The sequence below is a fragment of the Phyllobates terribilis genome, unplaced genomic scaffold, assembly GCF_046119375.1.
Source record: "Phyllobates terribilis strain yellow unplaced genomic scaffold, ASM4611937v1 Scaffold_1__5_contigs__length_1240528914, whole genome shotgun sequence".
In the NCBI taxonomy this organism is placed as follows: Eukaryota; Metazoa; Chordata; class Amphibia; order Anura; family Dendrobatidae; genus Phyllobates; species Phyllobates terribilis.
Window position 1 is genome coordinate 948198310 of NW_027362761.1, and position 19034 is coordinate 948217343.

General features: G+C 44.1%; 1 protein-coding gene across 8 annotated transcripts in view; it reads right to left on the reverse strand.

Annotated features, from left to right (window-relative positions):
* The window catches only part of INPP4B (inositol polyphosphate-4-phosphatase type II B), a 911138-nt gene extending 907750 nt beyond the window's left edge, over positions 1–3388 (reverse strand). For 3 of the 8 annotated variants that reach the window (XM_073642224.1, XM_073642199.1, XM_073642189.1), the window contains exon 1: positions 2748–3385. In XM_073642224.1, the coding sequence (XP_073498325.1) occupies positions 2748–2838 (91 nt within the window). In that variant the 5' untranslated portion in view covers positions 2839–3385. Of the gene's footprint in view, positions 1–2747 lie in introns of all 8 variants that reach the window. The other 5 variants (XM_073642182.1, XM_073642173.1, XM_073642164.1 and 2 more) reach the window with 3 other exon arrangements.
* Between the last annotated feature and the right edge of the window lie 15646 nt (positions 3389–19034).

Below are 19034 nucleotides of genomic sequence, written 5' to 3' on the forward strand. Positions count from 1 at the left end.
CTTAGCCAGGACACATTCTTTGTATGTACAACTCAAGTACTAAAGTACAAGTCTTTCTGTGCATTCTTCATGTCAAGGATGAATGAGTAATACAGATCATCATTTATCCTTCATGAAGAAATAGATTCTAGTATGCCTTTTACTTCTTTGTAAAGTCAACTTATCCTTTGTCTAATATCCGTTAAACCTCTTGTGTTTTCTACCCATATTCAGATTACATACATTTTTTTATTTTAGTTTCTAAAAAAAATACAGATGTTAATGTCTCATCCGTCAGATTTATAGGGGGCCTGAATTTATTATGGTAAAATCGTATGTTTAGTCCCCTGCAATTCCTAAGTCAGCAGGTGACAGCAGCCTTGGGCTATACGTAGTCTTTCCAGGATACCCATGTGACTCTAGATGTCACCATTGTGGACCTCTTCCGAAAAACTCACATTTTACAGAATGAGTGCTGTTCATTCACAAAGTGTATTTATTCTCAGCACTATGCGTGATCAAAAATTATCTCAAAACTGATTATACATCACTAGAAACTATTTTTTTGGGGGGGAGGGTGGGATATGATAAACATGTAGGAGGTTGTATATATGTTAAAACCATACAGTAAACATAGAATTACCTATAAATGATAATACTAAAGAGGACAACATATCTAAAGTGGTGAAGACAATAAGATCTAAGTCGTCCTCTTCTGATAAGGGAATCAAGGAATGTGGTGTGCCATGTAGTCATATCCTAAGGAGCTGAATCTTTTCTTTAGAGCCCTCGCTCTACTTTTCCCTTGAAAAGAAAGCATGCATTTAAAGAAGAGCAGATTAACATCTTCTGTGCAAATCTGGTACCTTCAGCAGCTAATATCTGCAGGCTCCAAGTGAAATCAACTGCTTACAAATGCATGCTACAAAGAGGTAAATGGTACAGAACAGAGCTTCAAAATACCCCACAGCACAGCTATCTAATTCCAGATGGCAATCATACAAAAAACTCCAGACACATTGCATGTGATATATATTGGACACAGTAGTGTTAGACCCCGTAGCTTGATGCTTGTCTCCTGCTGCCAAACTGTGTTGCTATGGACACGGGATAAGATGGGACTAAGACCGAATTAAAACAAAATGTGCAAGGCAAAGATACACTAGACACGTTGAAAATATAATTACCATTATTTAGTCACACATATGTCGGTCGGAAATAAACCAGGATAACAAACATCCATCAAGCTTGGTCATTAAAGAGATGCCAGACCAAGAACTGGCGGAAACAACGTAAATCAGTAAAAATTGGGTCTAGTAGTCACTTAGTAGCCCTGTGAAGGTGTGAGGGTTAAATTCCTAATCAGGCTAATAGAGGCCATAGAAATCAACTTTTGCTCAGAGCTGTGACAAATGAGATGTTCAGAACATATCATAAAGCTCAGGACTAGAGAAGCTGCATTATGCTGAGCATCGGCAATGTGCTAAAGGTTTATTGGATTACTACCTACACTATTCCCCATATTACGGAATCGCTTCCTGGAAATTCCTACACGGCAGATTCGGTCAGTCCAACGGGTTGGCAATAATTCTCACAATAATGCAGCAATCACACACTAATATGTACAGAAGGAGCAGGGATGAATTTCACTTTTTAAAAAAAAAAAAAAAAAAAACTGCATCAGGATATGTTTCCGAGACATTTAACTGCAGTCTTAGGCAAATCCAGAGAAAATGCAATGTGAGTGATATCACCGTGATTTGTGCTAATGGAATAAGACTCATTGCTAGAATAATGTAATATCAATTCGTCACATGTATATTTGGTGTATGAATTATAAAAGTTGTGTTACCCTGATAAAGTTCTATATGCTACTGTAGTATTCTCACCAAACCGCATCTATCCTCTACCTTATACTTTTAACAGTGTCAGACAACATCCTATTACAAATGTAGACCTTATTTTTGGAGCACTGGGAACTCTGCAGTTAAGTTGCTCAACCATCAAGCAAGTGAAGCACTTAATGCTCCAATAACTGCCATGGATTCCCCAACAGTGAAATAAGGAAGCATGTCACTGTCCATTCAGCATTTTCTGCAAAAGTGGTCATATGACGGTGCTAAACTTCACAATCTCAAAAGAAAGTCTACAAGCACAATACACACCCATTATTTTTTATATAATATCAGTTTTGCACCTTCATAAGACCACTTTTGACTATATATTTGTTTGTGTGTTTATATATATATATATATATATATATATATATATATATATATATATATATATATATATATATATATATACACATACATATACATACAATTTGTGTGCATATTCCAAACCATAGTCCATTTCAGCATGGATAAAATGTTTGTTTTAATATTTAATTTGCAACTTTACCAATTCATAGCATGCATAAAAATAAAAAGAATGGATATACAAAAGCACACATCTAGTATAGGAAATTAGGTAGGGAACTAGAAGTTGTGTGCTCAGTCCCAGGTGAAGCAGTTACATAGTGTCTAATGACAGTAGCAGCTCCCTCCAGTCATCATCCCCACACCTTTGTTAGGTATGCAGTGCAGTGTTTGTTAGAATAGAAGATCACATTTAGTATTAGCTTCATCCCAAGCAGTGTGGAATCAGACCTACCACTGCATGCACTGCACAGCCATTTGGGAAAGGGTTAATAATGGAGTTTGAACTCTGAGAGTGTTTGCACCATGCATACGGAGAATACATGCTAATGGAGCTGCTGCACTTACTTGTACACTGTGAAACCACAGCATTCTCCCCTTCAGCTGGAGAAATCAGATCCTGGGCTTCATTACATGTCCTCTCCTCCTTTATCTCCATGATCAGCTTGCTGAGAGTGTTAATTCTCCTGTGCGAGTTCGCTGCTCCCAGTGCCACTGCCCAAGATTTGCAGTTCACCTTGGCTATGGCTTCAAGAAACAGCTCCTTCTCCCCTCTGTGCAAGGAGTCTTCAGCCACCTAGACAAGAGAGGGGCAGGTAGCAGATAGCAGCAGCACAAGTGATGCTGTGCCTAATACAGACCATTATACATGTATCTTCCCTGTCACTGGAGCTCACACCTAACACACCTCTCTACAATCAATCCCCTGTTGCTTCTTGTTCAGTTCCTGCACAGTCCAAGCTTCACAGCAATTAATGCATTGGAAAACTAGGTGGCAGAATTACCAAACCTTGCCTGCTCTATAGACTGTGCTGCTCAGCTGGCAGCTGCTGGAGCTGCAAACTTTCACAAGAATTCAATACATTAGCTGCAGCAGCCTGACAGACGAGCACAGGGACTCAGTGAGGTGAACATGTCCATCATCTCCTCTATTAGCCCTGTCCTTTATGCTAAGCTTCCCATCTATCCATGTCACAATGTGGGGATAATTCAGGATGACACAGCATCTTCAGCAGGCAACAGGTTGAATGTGGGAGCTGCCAACCTCATTACTTCCCATGGTGTCTGTTGCTGTTATGCCTGATAAAAGTCATAATTGTTTCATGAGTGACCTTCTGGGAAGAAATTCCAAAGCGGATCAGGAAATGGTGAAGATTGGCTCCGTCTTATTTCTCTTGCAGGAACCATTTTCAGTCTGTTAACATTAATGAGCCATATTTGAAACAGACATATATTCATTAGGACACAAATAAAAGAACCGACTGCCACCAGCTGCCCCTTAAATGGCACAATATTGGGAAATGCAAAGTACTGCGTCTTCTGCTATCTAAATCCCCCCTCCTCAGATTTTGCTTTGTCATTTTGTCAGAAACGCATTAAATTGCACTGTAAATGGCTCTGTGTTTTACAATAAGGTCACAGTATGTAAATTCACTAGTCATTTAGAAGAGACCATTTCATTTCTATCCTTCCTTTGCATTTCATTTCTATCCTTCCTTTGCTTATTATACTTGTATATGTGTATATTGTGTATGCATGAGCTTTTACGTATAATATTAGTGTCTTCCCTACACATGATTATCCATGCATTTTATTCTATGACTGACTAGAGTTCATACAGTACATGCCAATACTAAAACTCGTAGCAGACAATCCGTTACACTGTTATATCATATAGTAGATGGTCTAATAGTATTAAAGAGGTTGTCTGCTACTGTAACACTGGTAACCAATCCTTAGCATAGGTCATCAATGCCTGATCGGTGGGGGTGAGACACCCACCACCCCCACCAATCAGCTGTTCCCAGTGTCAGCGGCTGCTGGAAGTGCTCAGTTATGGAGCTGCTCCATCTATTGATAGTGGCTGTGCTGGGTACTGCACATACGACCCCTATTGATTTGAATAGGGGTCAGATGTGCAGTACCTGGCCTCGGGCATTATCAGTAGCTGGAGCAACTCTGTAACTATGCACTTCCGGCCGCCATCGGCACTGGGAACAGCTGATTGACAGAGGAACCGGATGTTGAACCCCCACCGATCAGCTGTTCCCAGTGTCAGCGGCTGCTCCGACTACTGATAGTGCCAGTGGCTGGGTACTGCACGTCTGACCCCTATTGATTTGAATAGGGGGCGGATGTGCAGTACCTGGAGAACAGCTGATTGACAGGGGCACTGGAAGTCGCACCCCCACTGATCACAGTCATAAATGTTAGAGTAGTGGACAACCTCTTAAAATAGCATAAAATGCAATGTTTAACATTAGATAATGGTTTTGAATTTCCTTTGTTGAAAAGCACAACAACCATTAGCAGCTTTTCCAGTGCTGTCAAAGTGATTCTAATGAGGAAAAGTGGTTGCAGGTTTCTACAGTATATTCCTTACATGAAAGCACCAACCATTTACTTGTTCTGACAGATTATCCTGTGAGAATGATTGATCCGCCAACACAGTATATTCACATTCTTGGCCTCTTTCACCTGGGTTTTGCCATAAAATGTTCACGTACACTTTATATATTTAACGTAGTGGAACAGCTAAAAAAAATGCTATATATTGTATATAAGGTGGTAAAAGTGTACTTTGCTGGAATGGAATTGCAGAGAAGACCCCATTGATCCAGCAAGGTCTAGCGTGTTTGGATTGTTTTATGACCCTAATTACACATCAGATGACGGCTCCTCTTTAGGAATGTAAAAATGAGAGGTTTTCCACTTTTATAGAAGTGTACCCAAAAAGTCGCCTATCATGAAAAAAATAATAAGATCAGCCAGTACTCACATTCCCAAGTCCATCGCTGGCTCTCTGCTCACATCACCACTGCAGCCAATTACTGAGCTCAGTAGCTTAGTGAAGGTAGAGAATAGTCAATTTGACGTCACTGCTGCAGCCAAGACACTGAGACCAAATCAACAGCGAAGAGCTGGCACTTGACCTGGGGAGGGTGAGTATTGTTGATTTTGTTATTTTATAGGACAGGATACACACTATGGCCATTAAAGGGAATCTGTCACCACTTTGGAGTTCTCAGACCTCTACCATGGCTATACAGGGTGTAACATTCCTGGCGGCGTGCTGGCATGGCTTACCACCTCCCACCATACAAGACCGCCATCTTACTAGTGTTGAGCGAGCACTGAAATGCTCGGGTGCTCGAAGCTAGGGCCGAGCTCGCCGTGATACTTGGGTGCTCGACCCGAGCAACGAGCCCTATGTTAGTCTATGGGAGAACCGAGCATTTTTGCGGCGGCACCCCCAGCAGTCTTTTAAAAGCCTAACAAGTGCCCAAAACGATAGTGACACTTCAAAAACGAAACTGAAACTGCTTTCCTGTGAATTACGTTAAGGAAGTTCCTTTCCAGGGTAAAGACTTGTGTATAAGGTAAAATAAATAACCAAAAAAAAAAATACTCCTCCACAACTTGGGCTATGTTCACAAGTAGCATTTTTTATGCGTTTTTGCACTTTTGTATTGCTTTCAACAGTGACAAATGCATTCACCGGGAAATGTCATTTTAACATTTTACAACCTTATCTGGCCATGTGCTGTGTGACACATGCATACAGTGCTGAAAAGACATGGGAACAGCATGGGGAAGACCCCTGGAAGCATCTGTGACACCCAGGTCACTGCCTAAAAGTGTGCCCATCAGAAGTCATCCTTGCCGCATCAGAAGAAGCAGACTTGCAACTATCCCCGTGCAAGTTCTTGTCCCAGGGCAGTGTTCAATTGTACCTTCCCCATTCCTTGCAATGCAGGCGCAAATATGCAGCCAACCACCCACCCACCTCCAGGCTGCAATACCATACTGCTTGCTTGCACTTGAAATTGGGCCTTTTAGGCATGTGGAGGCAGAATCTGGCCACCACGTCATGGCTGCGCCGGCGGCCGGGTGTCCACACTCGGTCCCCAGCCGCCAGTGGGCGGCCGGGTGTCCATACTTCGTCCCCAGCCGCCCCGCGGCCGGGTGTCCACACACGGTCCCCAGCCGCCTGGGGGCAGCCGGGTGTCCATAAACGGTCCCCAGCCGCCCCTATTTCTCCTGTCAACTTCCCACCACACACTTTTCTTAGCACGGCCTGCTTTAGGGCAGCATTGGACGAGCCCATCAGAGAACCAGACTCCTCCGGTGGGCCCTGGCTTCTCCATCAGGGGAGTTGAGAGTGCCAAGGTGAGGACCATGATGATGATGATACAAGTTAGCATCTGCTTTGTTTTCTTGGAATGCAAGCGTAAGTGTGCAGCCTACCACCCACCCACCCCCAGGCTGCAATACCATACTGGTTGCTTGCTTGCACTTGAAATTGGGCCTTTTAGGCATGTGGAGGCGGAATCTGGCCACCACGTCATGGCTGCGTTGGCGACCTGGAATCCATACTCAGTCCCCAGCCGCCCGGCGGCCGGGTGTCCACACTCGGTCCCCAGCCGCCAGGGGGCGGCCGGGAGTCCATACTTGGTCCCCAGCCGCCCCGCGGCCGTGTGTCCACACACGGTCCCCAGCCGCCTGGGGGCAGCCGGATGTCCATAAACGGTCCCCAGCCGCCCCTATTTCTCCTGTCAACTTCCCCCCACACACTTTTCTTAGCCCGGCCTGCTTTAGGGCAGCATTGTACGAGCCCACCAGAGAACCAGACTCCTCCGGTGAGACCTGGCTTCTCCATCAGGGGAGTTGAGAGTGCCAAGGTGAGGACCATGATGATGATGATACAAGTTAGCATCTGCTTTGTTTTCTTGGAATGCTAGCGTAAGTGTGCAGCCTGCCACCCACCCACCCCCAGGCTACAATGCCATACTGCTAGCTTGCACTTGGAATGGGGCCTTTTAGTTTGGAGGAGGCCGAAGCTGGCCACTACCTCATGGCTGCTTTGGCAGCGAGGTATCCATACTCAGTCCCCAGCCGCCCCTATTTGTCCCGGTGTGCCTTATACATAAGATTAAGCGCGCATACCAAAACATTACCTGTGCCCTCCCCAGTGCATTTAGTGGGAAGGACAGCCTATTCCGCTGTAGTGTGTGCATGCCAAACCCCTGTTCATGGTACATGCGAAGATGCCTCCCACCCTGCACCTGTCATTGCAGACTTGCAACTATCCCCGTTCCAGTCCTTGTCCCAGGGCAGTGTTCAATTGTACCTCTCCCATTCCTTGCAATGCAAGCGCAAGTATGCAGCCTGTCACCCACCCACCCCCAGGCTGCAATACCATACTGCTTGCTTGCACTTGAAATTGGGCCTTTTAGGCATGTGGAGGCGGAATCTGGCCACCACGTCATGGCTGCGTTGGCAGCCTGGTATCCATACTCAGTCCCCAGCCGCCCGGCGGCCGGGTGTCCATAAATGGTCCCCAGCCGCCCCTATTTCTCCTTGGAACATCCCCCACACACTTTTCTTAGCCCGGCCTGCTTTAGGGCAGCATTGGTCGAGCCCACCAGAGAACCAGACTCCTCCGGTGGGCCCTGGCTTCTCCATCAGGGGAGTTGAGAGTGCTAAGGTGAGGAGCATGATGATGATGATAGAAGTTAGCATCTGCTTTGTTTTCTTGGAATGCAAGCGCATGTATGTAGTAGCGGCTAGGCCTTGAGGTGGTCAGCGTTTTGGCACATATCCTACCTCCTCCGAGGATTGCTGGATGTTTTCCTGCTACTATCCCAGTTCTATGACTCCCGTTAAAACAAAGCTTCAGGTGATAAATGATGGATGAGGTAGTGGCAAAGGAGAAAGAGCAGGAGGAACAGGAACCATTCACATCAATATCAGGCCAGTCAACCACATATGTCTTGTAGGATATGTTTCTGTACCAAAAGGAGCGGTTTGGCTACACAGTTATAGGGCATACTGTGAGTGCAATGCCTACCAAAAAATCTGAGGCACTCCAATGCCCCTTGGAAATGACATGGAGGTCAGAGGGCCTTAACTAATCCGTTTTTTCCATTTATAGCAACTGGGTCTCCTGTACACTGTTGGCCTAAGCAGTGAATGGAAGGCTTTCCAAAAATTATGAGGAACTTCAATGCCCCTTGAAACAGACGTGGATTACAGCGTACTAAAAACTTTCTACCCATTATTGGGGAGTGGGTCTCCCTTAGTTTTCGTCTTTGCATTGAAAAGCAAAAGCTGACTAAAATTAGGAGGAAATGCAATGCCTGTTGGAAGAGTCGTGGAGGTTAGAGGTAATTAAAAACAACATTTCAATGCCCCTTGGAAGAGCTGTGGCGTGCAGAGTGGCTTAAGAAGACGTTTTTAATGCCCCTTTGAAGAGACGTGGAGGTCACAGTAGCTTAACAAGACGGTTTTAATGCCCCTCGGAAAAGACGTGGAGGTCCCAGTAGCTTAACAAGACGGTTTGAATGCCCCTTGGAAGAGACGTGGAGGTCACAGTAGCTTAACAAGACGGTTTTAATGCCCCTCGGAAAAGTGGTGGAGGTCGCAGTAGCTTAACAAGACGGTTTTAATGCCCCTTACAAGAGCCATACAGTACAGCATCTTAAAAACATTATTCCCATTATTGGGGAGTGTGTCTCCCATAGTCTTTGCTTATGCCTTCCAAGCAAAAGCTGCCAAAAATTAGGACGGAGGAACTTGCAATGCCCCTTACAAGAGCCATGCAGTACAGCATATTACAAACATTATTCCCATTAATGGGGAGTGTGTCTCCTATAGTCTTTGCTTATGCCTTCCAAGCAAAAGCTGCCAAAAATTAGGACGGAGGAACTTGCAATGCCCCTTTTACAAGAGCCATGCAGTACAGCATATTACAAACATTATTCCCATTATTGGGGAGTGTGTCTCCCATAGTCTTTGCTTATGCCTTCCAAGCAAAAGCTGACAAAAATTAGGATGGAGGAACTTGCAATGCCCCTTACAAGAGCAATGCAATACAGCATATTACAAACATTATTCCCATTATTGGGGAGTGGGTCTCCCATAGCATTTGCTTATGCCTTCCAAGCAAAAGCTGCCAAAAATTAGGACGGAGGAACTTGCAATGCTCCTTACAAGAGCCATGCAGTACAGCATATTACTAACATTATTCCCATTATTGGGGAGTGTGTCTCCCATAGTCTTTGCTTATGCTTTCCAAGCAAAAGCTGACAAAAATGAGGAGGAAATGCAATGCCCGTTCGAAGAGTCGTGGAGGTTAGAGTTAATTAAAAACAACATTTCAATGCCCCTTGGAAGAGCTGTGGAGTTCAGAGTGGTTTAACAAGACGCTTTTAATGCCCCTCAGAAGAGACGTGGAGGTCCCAGTAGCTTAACAAGATGGTTTTAATGCCCCTTGGAAAAGTGGTGGAGGTCCCAGTAGCTTAACAAGATGGTTTTAATGCCCCTTGGAAGAGACGTGGAGGTCCCAGTAGCTTAACAAGATGGTTTTAATGCCCCTCGCAAAAGTGGTGGAGGTCACAGTAGCTTAACAAGATGGTTTTAATGCCCCTCAGAAGAGACGTGGAGGTCCTAGTAGCTTAACAAGACGGTTTTAATGCCCCTTGGAAAAGTGGTGGAGGTCGCAGTAGCTTAACAAGACGGTTTGAATGCCCCTTGGAAGAGACGTGGAGGTCCCAGTAGCTTAACAAGACGGTTTTAATGCCCCTCGCAAAAGTGGTGGAGGTCCCAGTAGCTTAACAAGACGGTTTTAATGCCCCTTGGAAAAGTGGTGAAGGTCGCAGTAGCTTAACAAGACTGTTTGAATGCCCCTTGGAAGAGACGTGGAGGTCCCAGTAGCTTAACAAGATGGTTTTAATACCCCTTGGAAAAGACGTGGAGGTCCCAGTAGCTTAACAAGACGGTTTTAATGCCCCTCGGATAAGTGGTGGAGGTCACAGTAGCTTAACAAGACGGTTTTAATGCCCCTCGGAAAAGTTGTGGAGGTCACAGTAGCTTAACAAGACGCTTTTAATGCCCCTCGGAAAAGTGGTGGAGGTCACAGTAGCTTAACAAGACGCTTTTAATGCCCCTCGGAAAAGTGGTGGAGGTCGCAGTAGCTTAACAAGACGCATTTAATGCCCCTTACAAGAGCCATATAGTACAGCATGTTAAAAATATTATACCCATTATTGGGGAGTGGGTCTCCCACAGTCTTTGCTTATGCCTTCCAAGCAAAAGATGACAAAAATAAGGACGGAGGAATTTTCAATAATGGCAACACGGACCACGGTCACCCTGGTGGTATAGTGGTGGTGGAGGCTGAGGATAAGAACATAAAACAGCTGAAATGAGGAAGTGTATACCCATGTGTGGGTGTGAAGCTGTACATGTGAATACACGTCCCGAAATAACAGTGGATTTGACTTTATGTTACTCCCAATCCAGGGCCCAATCCAGCCCTTGTTCATTTTGATAAGGGTCAGCTTGTCAGCATTTTCAGTTGACAGGCGAGTGCGCTTATCAGTTATAATTCCCCCAGCGGCACTAAAAACACGCTCCGATAACACGCTAGCGGCAGGGCAGGCCAGGACCTCCAAGGCGTACAGAGCGAGTTCATTCCAAGTGTCCAGCTTGGATACCCAATAATTAAAAGGCACAGAGGAATCACGGAGGACGCTGGTACGGTCGGCAAGGTACTCCCTCACCATCTTTTGAAACTTTCCACTCCTTGTGAGAGTACCCCGCGCCTCAGGGCCTGTAAGCTGGGCGGGTCTCAGAAAACTGTCCCAGAATGTTGACAGTGTTCCCCTGCCTCTACTGGATTGGAGTTGCCTCTCTCTCACTTGTATGCCTTGGTTGGTCAACGAACTGTGACCTCTGCCGCTAGCGTGTTCAGATGGGAATTTTTTTAACAGTTCTGCAGCAAGGGCCTTCTAGTACTGCCCCATTTTTGTAGACCTCTCCACATCAGGAATAAGAGAGTGAAAGTTCTCCTTGTAGCGGGGGTCTAAAAGCGTCACCAACCAGTAATGACTGTCACCCAACATTTTGACAATGCGAGGGTCACGGTTAAGGCAGCGTAACATAAAGTCAGCCATGCGTGCCAGACTGGTAATGGGCAAGACTTCCGTGTCCTCACCAAGATGACGACTGACCATGCTCTCCTCCTCCTCCCCCCTGTCCTCAGGCCACCCACGCTGAACCGACGGTATGACAGTTGTACAGGTACTACCGTATACAGCGCATGTTACAAGCTCCTGTTCTTCCTCCTCCTCCTCTCCCTCATTGTCCCCCAATGCACGTTGGGATGAGATGAGGCTGGGCTGTGTGTAATCGACCGCTACGGCTTCTTGATCCATCTCATCATACTCTGGCTGCAATGCCTCCTCTTTAATTCTCTGCAGAGAGTGTTGCAAAAGACAGACAAGTGGAATGCTGACGCTAATGATGGCGTCATCGCCACTCACCATCTTGGTGGACTCCTCAAAGTTTGTCAAGATGGTACATATGTCAGACATCCAGGTCCACTCCTGAGGTCTTATGCGTGGAGTCTGACCTGAATATTGACGGCCTTGTTGCAGCTGGTAGTCCACAACTGCTCTCTTCTGCTCACAAATCCATTGCAACATGTGGAGGGTAGAATTCCAACGTGTGGGGACATCACACACCAGTCGGTGTGACGGAAGCTGCAAACGCTGCTGCAACACAGCAAGGGCGGCGGAAGCTGTAGCCGACTTGTGAAAATGAGCTGACAGGCGGCGTACTTTGACGAGCAGATCTGGCAACTTGGGGTACGATTTAAGAAACCGCTGAACCACGAGGTTAAGCACATGAGCCAGGCATGGTACGTGTGTGATCTCGCCTCACCTCAGAGCCGCCATCAGGTTACGGCCATTGTCACACACGACCATGCCTGGATGTAGGTTCAGCGGTCTCAGCCACAGATTTGCCTGCTCTTTCACAGCTGTCCACAACTCACAAGCAGTGTGAGGTTTCTCACCTAAGCTTATGAGTTTCAGCACAGCCTGTTGCCGCTTGGTGGAGGCAGTACTGCAGTGCTTCCAGCTTTTAACTGATGTGGTGATATCTGAGATGGAGGCTGAACATGAGGAGGAGGAGGAGGATGATGCGCAGGAGCTGTACACTGTGGGGGCAACTCTGACATAGGGCCCGCAATCCTCGGTGTGGGGAGAATGTGTTCCGTCCCAAGGTCCGACTGGGTCCCGGCTTCCACTATGTTTACCCAGTGTGCTGTCAGGGAGATGTACCGTCCCTGGCCACAAGCACTTGTCCACGTGTCCGTTGTCAGGTGGACTCTCCCAGTAACTGCGTTGTTGAGGGCACGGCAGATGTTTTGGGACACGTGCTTGTGTAGTGCTGGGATGGCACACCGGGCAAAATAGTGTCGGCTGGTGACCGAGTACCGAGGGACGGCCACCGCCATAAGGTTGCGGAAGGATTCCGTCTCCACCAGTCTAAAAGGCAGCATTTCCAACGCAAGCAGTCGTGAAATGTGCGAATTTAGGACTGTGGCCTGTGGGGCGTTGGCTGTGAATTTCCGCTTTCGTTCAAAGGTCTGGGATATGGACAATTGAACGCTGCTTTGGGACGTGAACGTGGACGTTGATGCTGTTTCTTGAGAAACTGCCATAACAAGTGAATACTGAGAGGAGGGGGCATCTTTGCATGCAGTATGGACAGGGGATTTCCTTGCACACACAACAGGGGGTTCTATTGCACGCACAACAGCGGAAGAAGCAGTGGTGACACTGGTCGTGGACCCTGGGGTTCGCCCCACAAAGTCGGGTGCTTTGCTGCCATGTGCCTGATCATGCTGGTGGTGGTCAGGCTGGTAGTTTTGTCACCCCTGCTGATGCTGGCATGGCAGGTGGTACAAATGGCCTTTTTGGGGTTATCAGCAGAGTCTTTAAAAAAATTCCAGACTCTGGAAGACCTACAGGTTGTACTGGCAACATCCCTCGTGTTGGTGTTGCGGGGAACTGTTGCCCGCCTTCTGTGTGTGACCACCACACTGCTTCTTCCTGCCTGTTGGGGTACTCTGCCTCCCTCACCCTGTGTGCTGCCGGCCTCGCTCTGCATGTCCTCCTGCCACGTTGGGTCAGTTACTAGATCATCCACCACCTCCTCCTCTTCCACTTGCGCACCATGATCCTCCTCCTCACTTCCTGGCAATTGTGACTTGTCATCGTCCACCTCTTGTGACAAATTGCCAGTGTCGACTTCCTGTGGCCGTGGCTGTTCAAATATTTGGGCATTTCTACATGGGATCTCCTCTTCCACCACTTCAAGTGGAGCAGGCGAGGGGCACAAATCTGGAAATGGACCAGTGAACAGCTCTTCAGAGTGTCCAAGTGTGGGATCAGTTGCTGTCTGACGACACTCGGCATGGTGGGAGGAAGGAGCATCAGGGTGAGGAGGAGTTTGCGGTCGAGACTCACGGCTACTAAGAGTTGACCGTGTGGAAGACAGACCGGAGGTGGTGGAGCCCAGGTAACTGGAAGTATTATCTGCTATCCAATTAATAACCTGTTCACACTGATCAGTTCGCAATACTGGTGTTGTTCTGTGCTTCCCTAGTAATTCGGTCAAGAAGTGGGAGCGAGAAGATGTGGCTGTTGGTTGTGGCACATTTTCACCTTGGCCACGGCCCCGTCCTCTGCACGCACCATCACCAGAACGTCCACTTCCATGTCCCTTGGCACGCGCCTTGCCCATTGTAAAGGAAGTAAAATAGCTTACACTCGCACTATCAATGGAAAAAGGGTAATAAAAAGTAGATTAGAACCGTGGAAGAGGAAAACCACAGTTCTATTTCTCTGGCCTACACCCGACTCTTTTAAACAATCTGAACAATCAGGGAGAAACTATTACTGTTTTTCTTTACGGAAAAAATACCAAAAGCTGAATAATAGAGATTTTTTTTACCATGGAATGGCAAAACCACAGTTATTGTTTACTGGGGTATACCAGAAAATTTTAAATAGATATATTTGCGGCTGAACAGTGAGTGATACACTCAAACTGTTTTTTTTTAGGTAAAAATGGCCCAAAAGTGGATTTGACCCGTGGAACTATTTTCAACAGATATATTTGTGTCTGAACAATCAGGAGACACTACTGTTTTTCTTTACGGCAAAAAATGCAAAAAAGCAGGATAATACAGAGATTTGACCCGTGGAACAGCAAAACCACACTTGTATTTCTCGGGCCTACAAAAGACTGTTTTCAATAGATATATTTGTGTCTGAACAATCAGGAGACACTATTATTTTTTTTTTTTATGGCAAAAAATGCCAAAAGCAGGATAATAGAGATTTTTTACCTTGGAACAGCAAAACGACAGTGATAATTTACTGATGTATACCAGACTTTTTAAATATATATATTTGCGGCTGAACAGTGAGCGACACACTCAAACTGTTTTTTTTTAGATACAAACAGCCCAAAAGTGGATAATACAGAGATTTGAACCGTGGAACTGCAAAACCACACTTCTGTTTCTCAGGCCTATACCAGACTATTTTCAACAGATATATTTGTGTCTGAAAAATCAGGGAGACACTATTAGTTTTTTTTTTACGGCAAAAAATGCCAATAGCAGGATAATAGAGACTTTTTACCGTGGAACAGCAAAACCACAGTTATAATTTACTGGTGTATACCAGACTATTTTCAACAGATATATTTGTGTCTGAACAATCAGGAGATACTACTACTGTTTTTCTTTACGGCAAAAAATGCAAAAAAGCAGGATAATACAGAGAATTTGACACGTGGAACTGCAAAACCACACTTGTGTTTCTCTGGCCTACACCAGACTATTTTCAACAGATATATTTGTGTCTGAACAATCAGGAGACACTACTGTTTTTCTTTATGGCAAAAAACGCAAAAAAGCAGGATAATACAGAGATTTGACCCGTGGAACTGCAAAACCACACTTGTGTTTCTCTGGCCTACACCAGACTATTTTCAACAGATATATTTGTGTCTGAACAATCAGGAGACACTACTGTTTTTCTTTATGGCAAAAAATGCAAAAAAGCAGGATAATACAGAGATTTGACCCGTGGAACTGCAAAACCACACTTGTATTTCTCGGGCCTACACCAGACTATTTGCAACAGATATATTTGTGTCTGAACAATCAGGAGACACTACTGTTTTTCTTTATAGCAAAAAATGCAAAAAAGCAGGATAATACAGAGATTTGACCCATGGAACTGCAAAACCACACTTGTATTTTTCGGGCCTACACCAGACTATTTTCAACAGATATATTTGTGTCTGAACAATCAGGAGACACTACTGTTTTTCTTTACAGCAAAAAATGCAAAAAAGCAGGATAATACAGAGATTTGACCCGTGGAACAGCAAAACCACACTTGTATTTCTCGGGCCTACACCAGACTATTTTCAACAGATATATTTGTGTCTGAACAATCAGGAGACACTACTGTTTTTCTTTACAGCAAAAAATGCAAAAAAGCAGGATAATACAGAGATTTGACCCGTGGAACTGCAAAACCACACTTGTATTTCTCGGGCCTACACCAGACTATTTTCAACAGATATATTTGTGTCTGAACAATCAGGAGACACTATTTTTTTTTTATGGCAAAAAATGCAAAAAGCAGGAAAATAGAGATTTTTTACCGTGGAACAGCAAAACCACAGTTATAATTTACTGGTGTATACCAGACTTTTTAAAATATATATATTTGCGGCTGAACAGTGAGCAACACACTCAAACTGTTTTTTTTTAGATACAAACGGCCCAAAAGTGGATAATTCAGAGGTTTGAACCGTGGAACTGCAAAACCACACTTGTGTTTCTCTGGCCTACACCAGACTATTTTCAACAGATATATTTGTGTCTGAACAATCAGGAGACACTACTGTTTTTCTTTATGGCAAAAAATGCAAAAAAGCAGGATAATACAGAGATTTGACCCGTGGAACTGCAAAACCACACTTGTGTTTCTCTGGCCTACACCAGACTATTTTCAACAGATATATTTGTGTCTGAACAATCAGGAGACACTACTGTTTTTCTTTATGGCAAAAAATGCAAAAAAGCAGGATAATACAGAGATTTGACCCGTGGAACTGCAAAACCACACTTGTATTTCTCGGGCCTACACCAGACTATTTGCAACAGATATATTTGTGTCTGAACAATCAGGAGACACTACTGTTTTTCTTTACAGCAAAAAATGCAAAAAGCAGGATAATATAGAGATTTGACCCATGGAACTGCAAAACCACACTTGTATTTCTCGGGCCTACACCAGACTATTTTCAACAGATATATTTGTGTCTGAACAATCAGGAGACACTATTGTTTTTCTTTACAGCAAAAAAATGCAAAAAAGCAGGATAATACAGAGATTTGACCCGTGGAACAGCAAAACCACACTTGTATTTCTCGGGCCTACACCAGACTATTTTCAACAGATATATTTGTGTCTGAACAATTAGGAGACCCTACTGTTTTTCTTTACAGCAAAAAATGCAAAAAAGCAGGATAATACAGAGATTTGACCAGTGGAACTGCAAAAGCACACTTGTATTTCTCGGGCCTACACCAGACTATTTTCAACAGATATATTTGTGTCTGAACAATCAGGAGACACTACTGTTTTTCTTTACAGCAAAAAAATGCAAAAAAGCAGGATAATACAGAGATTTGACCCGTGGAACTGCAAAACCACACTTGTATTTCTCGGGCCTACACCAGACTATTTTCAACAGATATATTTGTGTCTGAACAATCAGGAGACACTATTATTTTTTTTTTATGGCAAAAAATGCCAAAAGCAGGAAAATAGAGATTTTTTACCGTGGAACAGCAAAACCACAGTTATAATTTACTGGTGTATACCAGACTTTTTAAAATATATTTATTTGCGGCTGAACAGTGAGCAACACACTCAAACTGTTTTTTTTTAGATACAAACGGCCCAAAAGTGGATAATACAGAGGTTTGAACCGTGGAACTGCAAAACCACACTTGTGTTTCTCTGGCCTACACCAGACTATTTTCAACAGATATATTTGTGTCTGAACAATCAGGAGACACTACTGTTTTTCTTTATGGCAAAAAACGCAAAAAAGCAGGATAATACAGAGATTTGACCCGTGGAACTGCAAAACCACACTTGTGTTTCTCTGGCCTACACCAGACTATTTTCAACAGATATATTTGTGTCTGAACAATCAGGAGACACTACTGTTTTTCTTTATGGCAAAAAATGCAAAAAAGCAGGATAATACAGAGATTTGACCCGTGGAACTGCAAAACCACACTTGTATTTCTCGGGCCTACACCAGACTATTTGCAACAGATATATTTGTGTCTGAACAATCAGGAGACACTACTGTTTTTCTTTATAGCAAAAAATGCAAAAAAGCAGGATAATACAGAGATTTGACCCATGGAACTGCAAAACCACACTTGTATTTCTCGGGCCTACACCAGACTATTTTCAACAGATATATTTGTGTCTGAACAATCAGGAGACACTACTGTTTTTCTTTACAGCAAAAAATGCAAAAAAGCAGGATAATACAGAGATTTGACCCGTGGAACAGCAAAACCACACTTGTATTTCTCGGGCCTACACCAGACTATTTTCAACAGATATATTTGTGTCTGAACAATCAGGAGACACTACTGTTTTTCTTTACAGCAAAAAATGCAAAAAAGCAGGATAATACAGAGATTTGACCCGTGGAACTGCAAAACCACACTTGTATTTCTCGGGCCTACACCAGACTATTTTCAACAGATATATTTGTGTCTGAACAATCAGGAGACACTATTTTTTTTTTTATGGCAAAAAATGCAAAAAGCAGGAAAATAGAGATTTTTTACCGTGGAACAGCAAAACCACAGTTATAATTTACTGGTGTATACCAGACTTTTTAAAATATATATATTTGCGGCTGAACAGTGAGCAACACACTCAAACTGTTTTTTTTTAGATACAAACGGCCCAAAAGTGGATAATTCAGAGGTTTGAACCGTGGAACTGCAAAACCACACTTGTGTTTCTCTGGCCTACACCAGACTATTTTCAACAGATATATTTGTGTCTGAACAATCAGGAGACACTACTGTTTTTCTTTATGGCAAAAAATGCAAAAAAGCAGGATAATACAGAGATTTGACCCGTGGAACTGCAAAACCACACTTGTGTTTCTCTGGCCTACACCAGACTATTTTCAACAGATATATTTGTGTCTGAACAATCAGGAGACACTACTGTTTTTCTTTATGGCAAAAAATGCAAAAAAGCAGGATAATACAGAGATTTGACCCGTGGAACTGCAAAACCACACTTGTATTTCTCGGGCCTACACCAGACTATTTGCAACAGATATATTTGTGTCTGAACAATCAGGAGACACTACTGTTTTTCTTTACAGCAAAAAATGCAAAAAAGCAGGATAATATAGAGATTTGACCCATGGAACTGCAAAACCACACTTGTATTTCTCGGGCCTACACCAGACTATTTTCAACAGATATATTTGTGTCTGAACAATCAGGAGACACTATTGTTTTTCTTTACAGCAAAAAAATGCAAAAAAGCAGGATAATACAGAGATTTGACCCGTGGAACAGCAAAACCACACTTGTATTTCTCGGGCCTACACCAGACTATTTTCAACAGATATATTTGTGTCTGAACAATTAGGAGACCCTACTGTTTTTCTTTACAGCAAAAAATGCAAAAAAGCAGGATAATA